Below are 19,933 nucleotides of genomic sequence, written 5' to 3'. Positions count from 1 at the left end.
TCTCTTCTCTAGCACTTTCTTCAATATTGTTCGATCTTATTCCGGTAATACGTGCAGGGCGTGGGTATAAAAATTTAAGAGATTCAATCAAGCTGTTCCGTTTTATTCGAATTATCATAATCATCACCTACTTACTGTAAATGCGCGGCATGCGAATCACGATACGGTGGATTAAAGATATTGCGTCCGACTTGCGAGTCGAGTGATTGATCCGTTAATTATACGTCGTCGTTCGGATTATATTCTATGTATCTATGTATGTACTTATAACCAGTTTATATACATATATATATATATATATATATATATATATATATATATATATATACCCAAAATACATGTGAAAATTGCAGTAGTTATAATATGCATAATCGCTTTAATGCAAAATACCACTTAGATCGCAAAGTGGATGAAAATAAAGAATCGCTCGCGCGTATTATAATGTCGGAATTAGTAATAATATTTTACGCCATGTGCAAAACCTGCAATTTGATTTTGCAATTCTCGGTCTTACGATTCTTAATTGTAAATCAGACAAAATGCAGACTAGATTCTATGTGTTATTTCGTTTGTTTTTTATTTTTTTTTTATTCAATTTCAATTATGATCTATAGATTTGTATTATTTATAATTTATATAAATATAACTAGTTGGACAAGCACTGATAGAATTGAACGAAAGAATTATCGAAAGTCTTACTCGCGGTGTGACGAGAGAAATGGGTGAAAAAAAAGAAGTTATGAACCGTCGAAGAAATAAGAATTGAACTTGAAATTTTAGTAGATTATTAGAAGAAGGACGGAAATCGACATAATTTTTTTTTTTTTTTCAACAAAAAGGTGATTGAAATTGAGATTTGAATAAAAAAATGAAAAAAAAATAAAAAATAACGATATTGAAGGTGAAGGTTTTTATACTTCTACCTTAAATTTGAAAGAAAAGAGAGAACGAAAAAAAAAATAAACTCTGAAAATCGTGAAGCGAATTCGGTTTTTATAAATAAATGTAATTCCGGTATTTTGTGAGATAAAAATCTGAAAAAATTTGGCAATTGTTTTAGAATATTTTAAAGTTGATTCGGAAGAAAATTCGTCAACAGCCTAAAAAACCGAATATGTATATTAAGGTGAATTGAAAAAAATAAAAACTCTTGGCTACTCTCAAAAATCAAAGATATCGCTGAAATAAAGATCTTCGTGCAGGTATTTAATTTTTTGACAGCTTATAAGGGGTGGGCGAAACGCTCAAAAACGCCATTGTAAGCGTTAAATTTACGTAATCACTGATAAACGGAAATCGATTATTCAAAAAATTTTGATCTAACATAACCCATTTTTTTTTTTACCTTTAAGAGAGATTTTTGAAAATTGATATTTTCACCAAATTTCAATAAATTCTGAATAAATGCTGACTTTTTTTTTTCGCTTCAAAAGTTTTTTTACTTCTTTCATCTTCTTCTTCTTTTTTTTTTTCTTTTTCGTAAAACTCGGTATCAGTATCCCTTGAAATGCGAAAGTTGGTGAAAAATGAAAAATTTAATGAAATCCATGAAATATTTTGGAAAATTATTTTTTTTTTTTCAAAAAAAAAAAAAAAAACAACACTCGCAGTCTTATTTAACCTTTCCTTTTCAAATCTGACAAAATTGATCGATAAAATAAAATCGGCATTCACGTATACTCGATAAATTAATTACCATTCATATGCGAGAGCGGAATGTTCATTCGATTTGCAAATTCAACAGCCTCTACGGTGTGAAGTATAAATTGATCCAGTGATTCTCGTGACGTGTTTTACCAACTTATAGACTCTCGGCCGCTAGTTGCGCAGCCTTTTTTCACGCTTCGTGTTGTCTACACACACCTTAGATAGAACGAGGTAAATCCGCGCAGGTAATTCACCTACACATCCACACTCAGCTCTCACGGACAGAGAGAAAGAGAGAGAGAGAGCGAAGAACGCGGGAACTCGAATGCGAAAGTTGACCCTTGAAGATGCGCTGACATTTCGCCTCGAGCTGCGGGGCACGTCGCTTATTACGTCACGATTCCGTCACGCGGATATTGGAATTTGAAGCTTTTTATGACCAGAGGGGAAAAAATGAAAAAGGTACAAACACAGATTTCGTTTCAAGACACAATTTTCTCGATTTGAGAAAAAAAAAAAAAATTTCCGTCGTTTTACCTCAGTTTAAGAAAATTCGGACAAACGTTTGTTTCGTTTTTTTTTTTTTTTTTTTTTTTGTTTTTTTTCGACTCCGCTTCAAGGTCACAGCGAAACAAAAGTGTAGAAATTCTATTCGATATGAAACAGCTTGTGAAAATGTTTCTATTTATTGGTAAAAAAAAAAGAAAAAAAAAAAATTCACTCGCAGTCTTGAATCAGATTCCAGCAAGTAGCTTCGATATAATTTTGTTTTCTTGAAGTAAGTTTACGATTTCATAGAAAAAAAACTTTACCTTTCAGGCAAATTCGATAATTAATATAATCAAATTTCGTTCGTCCTGCTTCCCCCCCCCGGTCTCCCCCCCAAAAAAAAGGTTAAAACAAACAACTCGTTAAAGGAAATAAATTGACGTCGATTAATAATTCACGGAGAAAACGAAAAGAAGAAAAAGAAAAAATACAGTATTAAGGATTAGAAACACGTGGCTCGGATTTATTTTCTCGTCATGCTGTTTTTTTTGTTTTTTTTTTGTTCCCTCCCTTTTTTTTTATTACGTTCTTTTTCAACCAGATCTGGGTTTGTGGACTAATTTTTCCTTGGATTATTTTAGAAGGTATATACAAGGTGGGAGAAATAAATCAGAGAGATTTCAGACTAGGAATGCAATGTGTCTTCAGAAGGATTTATTACACGGTATTTACACTTCAAGTAGCCACAGGTTGACGTATATTACAGGTATAAAGTGTGCCTATCTAAACGCGGGTGAAAGGCGAAACTGTTCAAGAGGTTTGATAAACTGTATTTCATAAATCCTCTGCCGGTTCAGATAAAGAGGGGCAAAAAAAGACAGAAGGAACGGAAAAGAGGGGGAAAAAATATCTTCTTCCAGTATTCTTTTGTTATAGGTATATATATATATATATATATATATGTATATATATTTTTACTCCCGGGAGAATTTCCGCGTTAAATTAACTCCGTTTATCTTCTTCTTATCTTTTGTTTCTCATTTTTTTTTTTCATACGTCTTATTACTCTTTTTCTTACGACCTTTGTTGTTTTTATATTATTATTTGGTTTCATTTGTTTTTCTTCTTTCTTCTTCTTCTTCTTCTTCTTCTTTTTTTTTTCATTCTTCCGTTTAAGAATTACACGATAATCATGCACCGGATTTAACATCTTGTTATGCGTAATGTAATTTTTTTTTAATTCAGGACTATAGGTCACGCAGCGAATTAATCTAACTTCAATTAATCACCGCTATACAGTTTCTAAACTTTTACTATACACGAGTAGTTCCATTTTTATTCTAATTTTAACGATTTTTTCTTTCATCCTCCGTCTTAACCTCCGGAAAAAAATGGAAGGAAAGAAAAAGAAAGAAAAAAAGAAATCACGTTTAGACTAGTTTGTTAATGCGTGCGCGAAATTTTTTTTTTTTTTTTTTTTTTTTTCCCCACTTTTCGTTACGATTTTTTACTTCGTACAATTCGTAAAATTTTTGAAATTTTTTTTCCACGCGCTACGGTGAAAGGCGAATGATTTAAAAAAAACGTTCGAAAGAGTTGTAAATTTTTTATATTCCACGTATTGATATTTATCGTTTAATTTTGTTTCTTATCCATTCGATGTAATTCATTAAAACTTTTCACCGACAATTGTCATCATTGTTTATGTATAATAGTCGACCTTCGGAGAGAAGCAAAAGAGTAAAGATAAAATAAAAAAACAAAAAAAAAAAAAAAAAAATGATTTAACAGACAAACGAAACAGGTCTGATTTCTAATTCAATTTCGCGATTCAGGGGCTCAAGTAAACAGTAATAATAAATAGTTAAAGAAAGAAAGAAAAAAAAAACAAAAAAAAAAACAGAAACAAGAGCTTATTCATCGTCTATTGTGTTTCAGGAGATCTTTGCTAGCCGGTAGCTCTGTTTAAATTAATCTCTCTCTCTCTCTCTCTCTCTCTCTCTCTTTCCCTGTGTTTCTCCCTCTGGGATACCAACTGCGACTGATTGTGAATAGAACTCGACGGGTCCATTGTCCCCTGTAGTAGAAAATTAATGAAATCATTCCTACGTTTGTATTTGCGGAGCAAATAGAGTTTGCTGCACACATGATCCGGATGAAATATAAACTCGAGTTTAGAACCCTGAAGGGGGAGGGGCTACAAAAATCAAAGGACTATAAAGTCGACGAGATTAAATAACGAAAGTCAAATAACCGACAGTTAAAAAACGTAGAATAAACAATTAATAGAAAAATTTGTCTTGTAGAAGAAGAAAATTAATTGAGAATACAAAAATGTATAAATTAATTTGAATTATATCTGGCTTGAAAATAGTTTCAAGTTCTACATACGAACGAATTTAATCACGAATTAATTATGCAGCAACAAAGAAAATAGAATCAATGTTATGGAATTTTAATTGACTAATTGTACTCAACTGATGACGATTTATCGTTAATTAAATCTCAATATTATTGTAATTTTAATTTGGTATTTTTTAAAAAGAATTTCTCTCTCTCTTTCTCTTTCTCTTTCTGTGCAAGAATTTGTATTATTAATTGAATCGATACTACAGAGTGTAAAAAACTGCACGCTTTGAATAGACAATCTGTTAACGGTCTTGACGGGTAAGTTGAAATTTTTGCAGGAGGAAAAGTTTATTTTGTCGAATGCTCAGGGCGCGGTCGGAAAACCTGCCTCAGGGGGAAAGGAGAAAGAAGCTCGGAAAAAAGTTAAAAGGAGTCGTCCGGATAAGATATCGCGAAGGCGTAAATACGGGTAAAATAAAACGGCTGAGGAGGAAAAAGGTGAGAAAAAAAAAAAAAAAAACGGGACCGAAGAAGAAAAAGAACGCCAAGCACGTGTCTCAAAGAAACCTCGAACGAATTCGAACGAAGCTAGTGAATCTCGCGTTTTTATCTCAAGAAATCCTCCAGATTGCCTGCAGGACTGTGATGGGGGGGGGAGGTGGAGGGGATAAATTGAAACTCGGTTTCTACTGGCGATTCTGAATTGCTGCACCTGAGTTTCTTCCGCTTCCGTAATTGCATTTGCTGCAGCGGTTTGTATGTAAAAGTGAAAAATGAGAAAAATTATTGTCCGTATCTCGTCTCTGTGAAAATCGTATTTTTTCTTTTCAAGAGAGGAAAACTGCATTGAAATGTAAAGACGAAAGGAGAGAGAAAAAAAAAAAAATATACAGAAACGAACATGAAACGATAATTTTATCTACAGTTAGTTGTCTGCAATTTAAAAACCGAGAGAAAAGATGTAAAATAAATTAAAATTATTGAAACTAAATATAAAAAATTACAGAATTTCATACTTCGTGAAAGAAAATTTTTATCGACATTAAATATAAACAATAAAAGAATTTTGAATAAAAATTTTATCGAGTAATACTTTTTGACCTTAAATAAAAATTTCCAAATCACTGACATAGATGTTAAATTGTTAGAATTCTAGATAGTATGGTAATGAATTTTATTACAAGTCATCGTGTGCATAAACCGTTGAATTTATAATCCAGCGTGAAATTTTTAGTCAAAGAAAAATAAGAATAAAAAAAAATTAATAATAATGATTAAACTGAGTGACCGCGTATTCCACATTTTATTAGTTTTAATATCTTTTCTATTTTTTCGGGTCCGTGTTTCGAGCTTAGACGCTTGTTCAGTTGATTATCCAAGGGGAATGGAGTTAATTGAAATCCCGGGACCGGATGTGACGCCGTGTTTGCGATACATGATCGTTGTGCGTACGAAAGATTAGGATTTTTGATGCGGCGGAGGATCAGGAAGCGTGGAATATGGAAACGGTATTTTCACAGTATCTGTATACCTATATATATAACTATTCATAATTGTAAATCAAAAATTAGAATCTCATTACGGAATTCTACAGGAGCGACGATTCCTGTCACTCATCATTATCAGATGCTGAATAAACGAGTTAGCTATGCGTGTTTTGTATAGTCGATGGTTAAGTAGCTTTATAATTATGTAAGTTGGTATATGGAGTTTTGTGTCATTCACTGGATATTTGAAAATTTTTTCAGATTCTTAAAAATGGACGTTCTTAATCGACTTGAAGTATTTTTTCAAAAATGAAGCTATTTTGTTGAAAAAAAAAAATTGAAAAAAGTGAAAGAATTGATAAAAAAATTTCGTAAACACGTTTCTTTCGTTTTTATTCTTCTTCTTCTTTTTCTACTTTTTTCTTTATTTCATTTGCATTTTTTTTTTCATATTTTTTCTTTTATCCCGAGATACAATAAAGAGCAAATTTACCCTCGTAATTTTATACACACAGTTGTAACAGAAGATTCTTCGCGTTTTCAATAATCGAATTATCGCTTCACGCGCGCGGCATGAAGTAAATTGACTTTAGAAATTTAATTCTTTATTTCATGTAGACGAAATTGCGATCGAAAGTAGGTGTATAAATTTTTTCTCTCTTACGATATATACGTATTGATAGAATAAGAAGGAAAAAAGGGAAAAAAAAAAAAAAATGAAAAGGAAGAAATACAATCACCGATGGTAAAGTACAGACTTGATGAGTTTAAAAATACGAAAAGCAAACAGATCGCGATGCTGTTTAAATATGTAAATTTTTTATTGTGGAATAGAAATTGAAGCTCCGATGTCACCTGAGAGAGATAATAAAGTCGAACTTTTATGATGAGTAAAATCAATTTTTTCAATATCGTTCATAATTTTTTTTCAATTTTTTGGTGCATTTCTTCAGATCTTTTCGAGCGACTTTTTAATATTCATATTAAAATTTCATAAATTTTTTTTCTTCAATTCAGTAAGAAAGAATCGATAACAATACACCACGACATGAATTAAAAATCATACAAAATACTGAAAATATAATTTTTTTAATTTGATTTTTTTACGATTCCTGACGTTTAAAAAAATTTGGAGCGACCTCTTAAAATTTTTTTTTTGAACTGTCCTTTGGAGTGGGCTCTTAAAACATGAAAAACTAACATTTTCTCACACGAGACTCAAAAAAAAAGTCGGTTTTTTTGCGCCACCCTAATATATATATATATATATATATATATATATATATAAATGCGTGTCTCTAATACAATTCTTATCGTCTCTTCGATGTCCGAGGAAGTCAATAGCACGTTTATTCGTGACTTTCACTCGACGATGCAGGTTCCATCATCTTCACTTTTCTTTGTCGCATTCCGCACGCGATCGAATCATCTCCCACGGTTGAATTTGGAAAATTTTACTATATTTTACGTATCTCGAACGTTTTTTCACACCACACAATTTTTCATTGTGTTTTTTTGTTTTTTTTTGGAATTCTCTTCCGGAAGAATCGATCGTCGCATATATATATATAGTATAGATATGCAATCAATTAACAATTACCGCGGATTGAAATTCGGTGTGTCGAACCATTTTTAGAATTTCTGGCATTGCGAATTCGTTCCGGAACGAACGAAATGAAATCACAAAAAAAGGGCGGGTGGGGGGGGGGGGGGGGAGGATAACAGTGACAAACGCCAAATCTATACATATACGGGGCATTCAACGCCAAACGAGCCACTGCTGAACCTTTGCAGTTTTAAATCTGCTACTGTGCAGATATTGAGATAAAAATTTGAAAAAAAAAAATCAGATGAGTTCGTTATCATGAGCTCAAAATGAGAAGAAAAAATTATCAAATTTGAAAATGCAAAGGTCCGGCAGTGCCTGGTTTGCCGTGGAATGCTCCATATATTTTATCACATATACAATTTTTCTGCATCAGGTCATGTGGGGCAGTATATATATATATATATATATATATATATATATATGATTAATCGATGAAACGACAATCACAGGCATTTTCCCGCACTCTCCAATGATCGATGAAAACCAACGATAAAAAACAAAAAAGAAAAAACAATCTCGCCGTAGGGCCGAATTTTTTTTCCCTGGACGTACATAAAGTTTACACCGAAACGTGTATTTTTTCACAGCCCGATGGTTACGGTATTATTATTATTATTATTATTATTGTTATAATTATTTCTTATTTAACAAGTTTCTCTTCGATTTAAACTGAAAGTTTTTTTTTTTTCGTCTCCTTTTTACAGAAAATTCTGTACAATATTTGTCAATCAAAAAAATATCATCGTTTTCTTATTCAATGCGATCAAATCATCAGGATTCTATGTAAAATTGAAAATCAATGCGTTGGATGAAGCAAAAAAAAAGTTAACTTATATTCATCGTTTGAAAACTAATGAAGCAATTAATGTTATTCTGTTGATAAAAGTCTACAAAATCTGTGCTCTCAGTAGAACAAAGCATATATATATATATATATATATATATATCATTATAATGTCGTTTGAAAGTCTGAATTTGAAAAACAAAAGAAAAATAAATAAATAAAATAAGGATAATAACACTTTACCATCAAAAAATTTGCATACAGTTATCGAGAGGTCGAACGATCTCAGACTTATGACTAAGCTACTTGTATATATATACATATATACGTACTTGTATATACTTTGAAAATCTGCGATTTTCTGGCTAGAGATAATAAAACCGCCAGCTATGTATAATATATATATATATATATACGTGTATAAATTATGCACTATGGCAACGAAGTCTCGGGGCTAATCCCTCAATTACAGAGATAATCCACTCGGATCAATATTCTCTTTACTTGATCCTCTTTTTCCGGCAGTCTTTTGTCCTCATACTTTGGCAATCGTCGATCGTATCTCTACTTTAATTATTATAATTTTCTCCGAATTGTCCGAATCACGTACCTACAAATATTGTTTCCTTCTCACGTTTCATCCCGTTTTCGTCTCTCTCTCTCTCTCTCTCTCTCTCTGTTTTTTTTTTCTACTCGTTCACTTATACACAACCTACTAGGCGTTGATATAAGGTTACGAAAGTTTAGTAAGTAACAAAATTTTCCTCCCTCTTCCATCTTCCATCTTCTCCTTTCAACGTCTTCTTGGTAACTTCGCTTAACAACTTTTTTTCCATCCGCACGGCGCGTCGTTGCTTTATCCGTTTTTTAAGTAATTCAAAATCGAGGGTGAACGACGTATAAGGAACAGAGAATATTCAGAGAAATGAAGATAAAGAATTATTTTTTCTTGTCTTGAATTCGAAAATTCATCAAATTTTTTATCACCAATTTACTTTAGATCTTCAAATTATTCGTCTCATATTTTATTCTTCCGGTAACGAAAGAAAATTATTCTCATGTATAAATTTCATACGAAATAAGAGGAAAAAAAGTACGAGGTGAAGTCGCGACCTGTACAATTAAAAACTGCGGTTGCAAAAATCGCCAATTAAATCGTAATTGTGACGATATAAAAAGGGTGACGTTCGTTTCGCGTTGGTGAAAAGAAAAAACAGAGCAAAAATGTCTGAGAACCGGCCGAAAACTGTTCGAAAAAAGAAACTCTCATAAACTTATAAATGTATATATATATTTATATATATATTATATGTAATTTCTACGGGCTGCCGGTCGTGTAATTATTTATAATAAATATAATTAAACTACGGTGCGGAGTACTGTAACATAATTAATAGCACCGCGTAACAAATTATGCGATAATAACCAAAATTAACAGTTATATTATTATGTATGTACACATTGCATGTATAGCTACGTAGTTAAATTTGCAAAATGTAGAAAACAGAACGTAACCGACGATAAAGGAATTGAATATGGGGTATTCCACGCTAACTCAACCAGAGTTAAGCCCCGACCATCTGAAAATCATTTCATGTTTTTCATTTTCTAACATTCTACTCGGTAAGAAACGTGACCTGAATTTATTTCAAATTCTTTTATCAAAACGTTTATTTTTTATAAAAATTTTCAAGTCGATTGCGAATGCCCATTTTTAAAGATCTGAAAAAATTCTCGAAAATCCAGTGAACGACACAAAACATCCCTCCTTTGAGGAAGACGTGGGCCTCATTTTTTTTTTCTTCTTTTTTTGCTTCTTTTTTTTTTTATCACCTAATTAGGAATTTTGGAATTTTTCAACAAAAAAAAAAAAAAAAAAAAAATCAGATCACGTTTCTTACCGAGTAGAATGTTAGAAAAAAAAAAACCTGAAATGATTTTGAGATTGTCCAAGTTTAACACTGGTCGAGCTGCCATGGAATACTCTATACATATCGAAAAAGAAAAAAAAAATTGGTTTGAGTAGCAAAAATTACGACAGAAAAAAAACAGAAAAAAAACCAAACAACATTTCTTTGATGCTTATAATTATATATAGTTGAGGGAAAAAAAAAAAAATGTTTTTTTAAATTTCTTGCGAATCTAACTTTTTTTTTTTTTTCTCTTTCGCTACAATTTGAGTATTCAAAATTTAGGCTGGCTTGTTTTAACGGAGTCCTATGAAGAGCACTCATGCAGCTGTCTTGTGACACGTGATATATGTATATGTATATGCGGTAATGAGCCGTATTCGCGCTAACAATTTTCAACAATTATTCCTCTAACCATTAAAGATAGTTCAACGCTTCATATACGGACCACTTTCTCCTAATTATATCTTTGTTACGGGTAAACAGCGTCTCTCTATTCGCCTTCACGCCACATACGGTTGTATTTTCATGTTGTATTATACAATTGCTGTTAGGTATACCTGTCCTGGATGATTTCATTTGAGCTGAAATTCACTCTCGTTAACTTCGTGAAGATTTCTACGATTACGATTTTTTTTTTTTTTTACAAAAATTGAAACATTTTTTTATCGTTTCGTACAAAATTGTACGTATGAGTAGTTTTTAAAGATTTGTTATCGTAAATATACAAACTTTTATGAAAATCAACGAAAGTTTTTACGAGAAACTATGCATATTTACAATTTTTCGACGTAAACAATTTTTATTATCGTATTTCACTAAATATTCGTTAAATAATAATCGTGGATATCATTTTCCGGAAGTTTTAACTTTTTTTTATCAAACATTTGTAAACGATTCGGACACATTTTATTTCCACCCCGAGAAATGGTGCAATTATTTATTTGCGAGGGAATTAATGCTGGTGTTCAGCAATGGTGTGGAAATTTTTTGTATTTTTCTGTTTTACAATTACAAGATACGAGTAAAAGACAAAAATTTTTGAATAGTATTTTGTTTATCTGTGATCGAAAAATGGAACCAATAATTTTTAACCTATTTTTTTTTTTTTTTACATTTTACAGTCAAAATTTAAGTAATTACAAATTGTAATAAAGTGATGGACAATACTGGCTTTCAGAAACATGTTTATCTACCAAAACATATTTTTCGAATCGTAATGAAATTTTATGGCTTCCAAAATTTCTTCTAATCCTGTTTGACCCCGTTAATCAATTTACAAATGGTGCGAAAAAAAAAAAAAAAAAAACGAATCGACGATGAATTATTCTTTTCAAAATTCGAATAAAATAATGAAAATCAGAAATATTCGATGTGAAATTTTTTTTTTTGTTCTATTCTTTTCTCTATTCCTTGTTTACGTTTAACACACGCCTCGAATGACTTATACCCGCGTAATTAGAGACAGAAAATGACATATTTAGACTTGATCCATCCGCCCCGTCGTCTGGGTACAAACTCGTAATTAGTTTTGAAGCCGAGAGCATCCGGAGCCTACCGAACTTGTAACGTTGTAGCCTAGTTTCCCATTGTTAATTCCGCAACTAAACCGCTGTATTACCGCCAACTTCCAAAGTGCTCGCGGTTTCCGCAATTTCATTTCCGCATCGCGGATTTTGCGTCTTCGGTCTCCGCGGCGCCGCGTTCTGTTTACTCGCTGTTTTTTTTTTTTTTTTTTTTTCTTTTACATTTTTCATGTGTTTGTTAATTATTCGCTTACAAGAGGTTAGTCACTTGTGAAATCTACTGTAAAACCTCACGTGAATCTTTTGAAATACTTGAAATCTTTTGAAGTCGTTCGAAACCTTTTGCCAACTTTTGAAACCGTCAACATTCTGCGAAATCCTTTGGTACCGTTTGAAAGACCTTGAAATCCTTTGGCATCTTTTGAAATACCGTAAAATTCTTTTAGATTGCTTGGAATTTTTTAAATCTAGGGAAAAACTCTTGAAATCTCTGGGAATCCATGAAATCATTCGAAATTACTTCATATCTTGAGAAACCTTTTGAAATCCCATGAAAACTTTGAACTCTTTGAAATATTCGGAAATCTATGAAATCAATTCGAATCATTTTATATCTTTTGAAATCCTTTGAAATTACTGAAATTTCTGAAGTCTTGGAGATCTTGGAAGTCTATGAAATAATTTGAAATCTTGAAATCATTTGAAATCTATTGATATCTTTTGAAATTCTATGAAATCCTTTGAACCTTATGAAATTTTCAAAATCTTGGAAATCCATGAAATCATTTGAAATCTTTTGATATTCCATGAGATCTTTGAAATCGTTTGAAATCTTATGAAACCTTGTAAAATCATTTGACATCTTTTGAGATCCCATGAAATCTTTTGAAATTATTATACATTCTTTGAAATCATTTGAAATCTTTTGAGATCCCATGAAATCTTTTGAAATTATTATACATTCTTTGAAATCATTTGAGATCTTTTGAAATTATTGTACATTCTCCGAAATCCTTTTAAATCGTTAGGAATTTGCAAAGTCTTTTGAAATTCTTTAAAACGTTTCCACACATTTTTGCATATCCGCGAAATCTATCACTGCACTTAAATTATTAATTGCAGACTTCGTTACCTCGTCAACCTCACCTCGAGATCAAAATCCGCCAACGAAAGACACTCGAATTGATTTCCCAAGCGTATTCAAAACCAGAGAGAATCATCTCTAGAGTCTGACGTCACATTAGAATGCACTCCGCTAGATGCGCTTGATTAAAGGAATCGCCTGATTCGTCCAAAGAATTTTTCCCTAACGAATTCGCAAATCTCGCTTGCAAACAGGAAAATTTCACAAATAATTGTATTTCTCGCAATTCTAATCGTAACTTTCTGCTCACCTTGCCAGAAATTTCTCTTTTTTGGCAGATTTTTGCAAAGAAAAAAAAGAAACAAAAAAAAAAAAAAAATGCACCTCTGCAATTATACCGTATAAAATCAATTACAATTTAATGTCATTATACGCAGGTGTGACGATAATAATTGTTTTTGGAAAAAGAAGAACGAAGAAAAAAAAAAAAAGTCAATTGCCGAAACCCGGGATTGAACCGGGGACATTTAGATCTTCAGTCTAACGCTCTCCCAACTGAGCTATTTCGGCTGATACCTAACATTGCGTATTTGGTATAATTGTATTGATTTTATTCAACCAAATCACAATTTAACCATTTTTAATAAATTTTTGTTTCAAATTTTGCTCTAGAAGTAGACAAATTTGTGAAAAAAAAAAAAAAAAAAAAAAACAATTTCAAGAAAGCCTAATTTTTTATTAAATCATATCAGATTATTATTATTATTATTATTATTATATTATTTCTATTAGACCATATTAAATTAGATTAGATCAGAATTAAATAATTTGAAACAAAAATTAATACATCTTAATAATTCGTTAAAAAACAAAAGAAAAAGAAAAAAAAAACTAACAAAATGCAAGAACGTTGAATTGAATTGACTTTTCTTGTATCAACTTTGAATAAAATAACTTATGAAAAAATATTGATATATCTATATCTGTCGATAAATTGGTAAAAAATTTCAGTTACACAATAATAATATTCTCGTAATTAATCATTTATTTATTCACCCATCCACTAATTGTATATTTTTATTAAAAGTAGTTGTACTAAAAGTGTATTTTTTTCTCCCATCTCGTATTGTATGTGCAAATAATCATAATCGACTGCTTTCACTGTTTATAAACATACGAATTCGTTCGTAATACGTGGTTTTAAAATATCCCACGCTTTTACCGGCGTGCGTGCGATTAACGAATACAGACAACGATCGCTTTTCCATTTCATTTCACACGACGCAACGCAACGCGACGCATTCATTCCGTTATCTCACAATTCGATAAATCGATGTAACTTTTCTTGTATCCTTGTACTGGTAAAAAAAAAATGATTTCTAAGGAATTTATACGCATTTTTATGAGAATTTGAACCGTCCAAGTTTCGTTTCGTAGAAAATTAACAATATTCTATAATTTTGTACGAAAAATTATGAATAAATAAAATTTTCTACTAAAGTGTTCGAATTTTTTTTGAAATTTTTATGTTTTAGAAATTTTCAACAGGAATATTTTTTCACACATATATATATATAGGTTTCGTTTCTCGATCGTCGTTCGATTTTTCGATCCAGACTCGATTCTACGTCGCTTTCACAACTTTGCTGACGGAGTCATTTTCCTCGGACGACGTTTCATTATCTGGACCTGCTCGCGTGAAGTTTTGATATTCTATACGACTCCAGGGTTTGCGGTATCCGGTCGGGCGTTCGATATCGATCTATATCGATCGGCCCTTGAGGTTTACTTGTCGTCCCGTAAGAAGCGACGATTCGATACGACGAAGATTTAAACAATGCCTAGTGAAAGAAGTAATATTGAAAACGATGTCGAAACGATTAACCGTTTCCACGATTAATTCTTGCTCGTATAATAACAATGGCATGCCGCAGGGATAGCATATATTATACTTAAAATTCGCTAATCTTCTGCATTAATCACTTTGCGGGATCGGCTGATGACGAGACGACGACGCATTTGCGTGTCTTTGGCATTTATCTTCTCATAATTATTATTGTGGAAGAGTGAAAGTCTCGCTGTGTTTCGTCTAACAATAAATCTTGTGATGGGTAATATGAAGATTTATTAGGTATATACATATACCTACGTCGTTTGTAAGAATCGTGTGAAATTGACCGAACATTATATTCATCTTTACACAACGTTCAAAAACCGATTATAAAGATTTTTCAAAACAGTCTTAAAACAGGATCAATTATTCGTGTAATAAATTTTTTTTATGAATTTTTTCAATAAACTTAAGCGATAATAACGATATCGAAAATCGACAAGTAATTCGCAACGATTCAAAAAAAAAAATAAATAAAATGTCAAATATAAATTTCGAATTTTTATAAACGTTAATGATTTTTAACCGAAATTAAGGCATCTCGTGGTTTTTGATTGAAGATTAACACAGAGAAAAAAAAAAAGAAGCGGGGCCAGAATATCGGCTTATTGCAAATTAGGTATTCGAGTGAAAAATTTCAAAATATTTCGTTAGATCCGTCAGATGGAATGTCGAAAAATAATTGATAAATATTTTTTCTTTTTTTCAATTCAATGTTTGTTAACAAAAATTTTATTCTAATTTTCGGTTTTATTATCTTGAGAGTCCCACTTTGCCCCACCCTCCCCTACTCTATATAACTATAATCCGAATTATTACGAAGCAGGACGAATTGTTGGGACCAATTTGAATAATTCAACAAAGCCGGTTTCCCCGCGTCTTAATTGCAATCCTCTTATGCTAATTCCTGGCGAAAACACGAGGCGTTGATAATTATATGTACCTATGCACGGGATTTCGATTGTTCCAATTGTTCCGAAATCGTCTTGTCTCGAGCACTACGGTACTCGAAGGCGCCAGCTAAAACCGCCATTGTTACCTCGATGCGGTATCGCGTTTGTCTACAAAGGACGCAACACCACCGATTCTAACGATTATTCTCGAGGGAACAATCGAACCCTCTGATGAATAATCAATCGTCATTTATTTGTATGCGCATATTTTGCGCAATTCGATATCGAGAAGAATAAATGGCGAGGCCTTCGCGGGGAGAAAAGACTTTGGGGGAATTTTTTTTTTTCTTTTTTTCTTTCTTTCTTTTTTTCCTCTTATTCATTCCATCGATTTTTTTCCTTATACATTGTTTATTAATCGTTATGTTTCGTTTTTCATGTTTCAGGAGGTCTGAGCAGCGATTTACTCGGGACAATGGGTCCCAATTTATTCACACTTTTGTGTAAGTATCCAATCCTACTAATTAAGGAAAATTACTTTCTTCTCTTCACTCGGAGGCTAATTCATCGGTATTGCAATTAAGCCTCATCATTTATTGAAAGAAATTATTCAAAGAAACTGAAACTTTGATCAAACTTTTATTTAATTTTCATTCGAAAAATTATATTCGTATTCAAAGAAAAATTGTAGAAAAAAAAAAAAGATTCTCAAATCAGAGAATTTCGATGAAATAAAACCAAAACCAAAACCAGAACCAAAAAAAAAAAAAAAAAAAAAAAAAAAAAAAAAGAGTGAATAAGTAACGAACAAATCGTATTTACACGTATACGAAATGAGACTGAAAATCTATCCAAGAAATAATTTCGCACTTTCATCAGTTGAAATATGATTTCCGGGGGGTAAAAAAAAAAAAAGAAGAGTAAAAAATATTCGCGGCATGATTTCGGCGTAAAAAATATTCACCGACGTGAGGGTGAAGGGGATGAAAAGTAGCTTTTAGTAGTCATATAAATGAGGTCCTGGTGAAGCCGTATTGATAAATGGGAATATCGTGCGTGTTCCGAGCTGCTGCTTTTGAATAATGTGAAGACGTTAGTCGAGGTCAAGGAACGGAGCGTCTATTTCACCTGTCAAATAATTTCTGTGCAATGGTTATATTACACGAGCACATTCCATTTGTCGGAAGGCTGCTGGTTTAGCAATAAAACGTAAGTTTCATTCTAAATAGCGATGGCCGCTATAACTTTAAGCCAAAAATAATCGAATCCGAAATAATAATCGAACACGAATCGATTGAATCGGTAAAAATTAATCGTTCAATCGATTGGTTCGTATTTATTTATTTTTTTTTTTTTTTTGAAACGGTGCGTGTAAAATAAAAATTTCGTAAATTTCGGACCAAATTTTTTTTTTTGTTTTTTTTTTTTTCATAATTTACGGTTTCATTGAAAATTTTTTTTCAATATCAGGTAAAAATATTCATTCGTATTTCACTTTAATAACGTAAATTTATTATTTTATTGCCTCGTTCGTGGTATTGAAAAAAAAAAAGAAACAAACCGATTGCATGAAAAAATCATCGATTTAATAGAAAATCGATTACTTCTGGTCATTTTTTTAGCCTCCAGCGCATAAATTTGCCCTCAATCGACGACGTTTTTCAGGCCATTGTTTTCGATTAATCGTTGTACCGGTAAACTCAAGGATTCGACAAGGTTCGCAAATCGCCAAGGACTTGCCATCGAGAAATTCACCATATTACACGAGAATGATTGAAAGATTTCGGTAAAAAAAAAAAACAAAAGAACTGTAAAACGGCATTCATCGTTCGAAAGTTTTTTTTTTCCCCTGTATAAAACTCTCGAATATCGAACAATCGAAGATTTTTTTCAATTGACGAATTTTCAAAATTATATTAGAAACGATTCGAAAAATCTTTAAGTGATCGAAGGATTTTTCGTTGTTTCGTTTCGGTCTGAGGCACTCAATATAATACCTTTATTCAGCTCAAGGTTGATCTCTATTGAACGAATTTCATCATGCTTTTTATTATACAGCTACCCATTGCCCAACGAATCGTAATTTATGGATTATGGATCGTCTTTTGGGGAAATTTCCGGTCTTCTCAATTGCATTGAATTTTCATTAGAGGCTTGTCGTCTATTTTTGTTTGTACATACAAATGGAGGAAGAGAAGCGAGACTCTCGTCGGTTTGATCCTTGTTCTTTTTCCTTTTCTCATTCTCGCAGCTTCTCGTTTTCTATAGAAAATAAAAATTCTGCAGACTTATCAAAGTCTCTTTGAATAAATATATTCTAACGTTTTTGCAAAGCTGCAAATTTCCGACCGAAAACATTCAAAGGGACTTTTTGGGAGCATTTTTCCGTGATTTCTTTATTTAACTCTGCTCAGACTAGCTGGATTTTTGAAAAATCAAAAAGCATATCGAACATAATCGGATCAACAGCTAAGAAAATCGGATGAAAATACTATGAAATTTTAATGGCCTTCATATTTTTATTTCAATCTAAGTTATATAGATGACGACTTGAAACAATGATCAACGTCCAGAATAATTGATCTATTCGATCTTTCACCAGCGTAACTTTACCTACCGTTAATATTTCGCTCAACTCTCAGAGACATTCGTCCAGTTTCAACGAATACCGTTTCAGGGATTTGACTGACGCAATTAACGCCTCCGCAATACACGCGCGGTTCAAGCCGATTAAATTTCCACCACATGGGAAATTCGCACGTTGCCTGTCGACTACTTTACCGAAAGCTCACTCACGCTTGTGCGATTTATACAATTCTATACACATTTATCTATATATGTTAGGGTGGCGCAAAAAAACCGACTTTTTTTTTGTTTTTTTTTGAGTTTCGTATGACAAAATGTTAGTTTTTGATGTTTTAAGAGCCCACTCTAAAGGACAGTTCGAAAAGAAAATTTTAAGAGGTCGCTCCACATTTTTTAAAACGTCAGAAATCGTCAAAAATCGTTTTTCTTTTACATTTTTTTTCTCGTTACGGTATAATTTTTATAGACAAAAAAAAAAATAAGTTTCCGAAAGTTTCAGTTCAAAATTTGAATTTTGAAAGGTCGCTCATAATTTTTTTTCAACTTTTTGGTGCATTTCTTTAGATCTTTTCGAGCGACCTTTTAATAATCATATTAAAATTTGATAAATTTTTTTTCTTCAATTTAGTAAGAAAGAATCGATAACAATACACCACGACATGAATTAAAAATGGAACAAAATACTGAAAATATAATTTTTTTAATGTAATTTTTCGACGATTTTTGACATTTAAAAAAATTTGGAGTGACATCTTAAAATTTTTTTTTTGAGCTGTCCTTTGGGTTGGACTCTTAAAACATTAAAAACTAACATTTCGTAACACGAGACTAAGACTAGACTAGAGTTTAGACTAAAATTTGGACTATTGAAAATAGCTATTCATAATCCTCGAATTGTTACGTATAATAAAGAAGACGTGGAAGTTCAACGGGGAGTGAGAGAGAGAGAGAGAGAGAGAAAGGAAGGAAGGAAAAGAAATAAAAATTGAAAGAGATTGGATTGAACAACGACCTTGTTAATTCTGTGCGGTGATCTGCGGTGTGAAGATGGACTCTACAGACGAGTGATTCTGTTACAAGGACTATATTTATACAAAAGATGGGGTCTTTTGTTGCGCGCCGTTTAAAACGGCGGCGCTTGATTACCGCGTTATCACTTCCGGATATCTTTTTTTCCCTATCGAGAAACGCCACATTTAAGTCCGCGTTGCTGATTTTCCATCTTTGCCGGCTTCTCAACCTCGATTTCGTGATCCAATGCACGGCTATATATATATATATACACTGTTGGAAGCTGGAAGAAGGGTCCAATGGGAAGATGAATGGCCTTTGGCACTTTTTACTGACCGTGGGAAAACGAGGGAATAGATCCTTGCCTTGCGGATCTTCACTGGGTTCAAGGATATGATACACACACTGCGCCTATAACTCGTAAGCTTCGATGACCCAGAATAAAAAGAGAGAGAAAAAGAAAAGCAAAGGAACAAAAGAAAAAGAGAGAGAGAAAAAAAAAATGAACAGAAAGCCCGAAGAAGAAACATCGTAAATAAAACGAAACCGAAGAACGTTCTTATCCTGATGTTTTATCGGTGGAAGCGATTATTTCATTGCAAGAGGACAAATAATAAAAAGAACGTGTCGACGTTTTATTTCGGCGAATATTGAGGATATGAAAAAA

General features: G+C 32.2%; 1 protein-coding gene and 1 non-coding gene across 3 annotated transcripts in view; one reads left to right on the top strand and one right to left on the bottom strand.

The window, feature by feature from the left end:
* The window catches only part of LOC124414520 (mucin-5AC), a 95,554-nt gene that overhangs the window by 61,557 nt on the left and 14,064 nt on the right, over positions 1 to 19,933 (top strand). For both annotated transcript variants that reach the window (XM_046895476.1, XM_046895477.1), the window contains exon 3: positions 16,116 to 16,172. In XM_046895476.1, the coding sequence (XP_046751432.1) occupies positions 16,145 to 16,172 (28 nt within the window). In that variant the 5' untranslated portion in view covers positions 16,116 to 16,144. The remainder of the gene's footprint in view (positions 1 to 16,115; positions 16,173 to 19,933) is intronic.
* On the bottom strand, positions 13,383 to 13,455 carry Trnaf-gaa. Its single transcript has one exon. It is a non-coding gene; the product is annotated as a tRNA-Phe (tRNA).

Source organism: Diprion similis, chromosome 14 (assembly GCF_021155765.1).
Source record: "Diprion similis isolate iyDipSimi1 chromosome 14, iyDipSimi1.1, whole genome shotgun sequence".
In the NCBI taxonomy this organism is placed as follows: Eukaryota; Metazoa; Arthropoda; class Insecta; order Hymenoptera; family Diprionidae; genus Diprion; species Diprion similis.
Note: the sequence above shows the minus strand (reverse complement) of the source record. Positions and strands in the feature narration are given on the sequence as shown.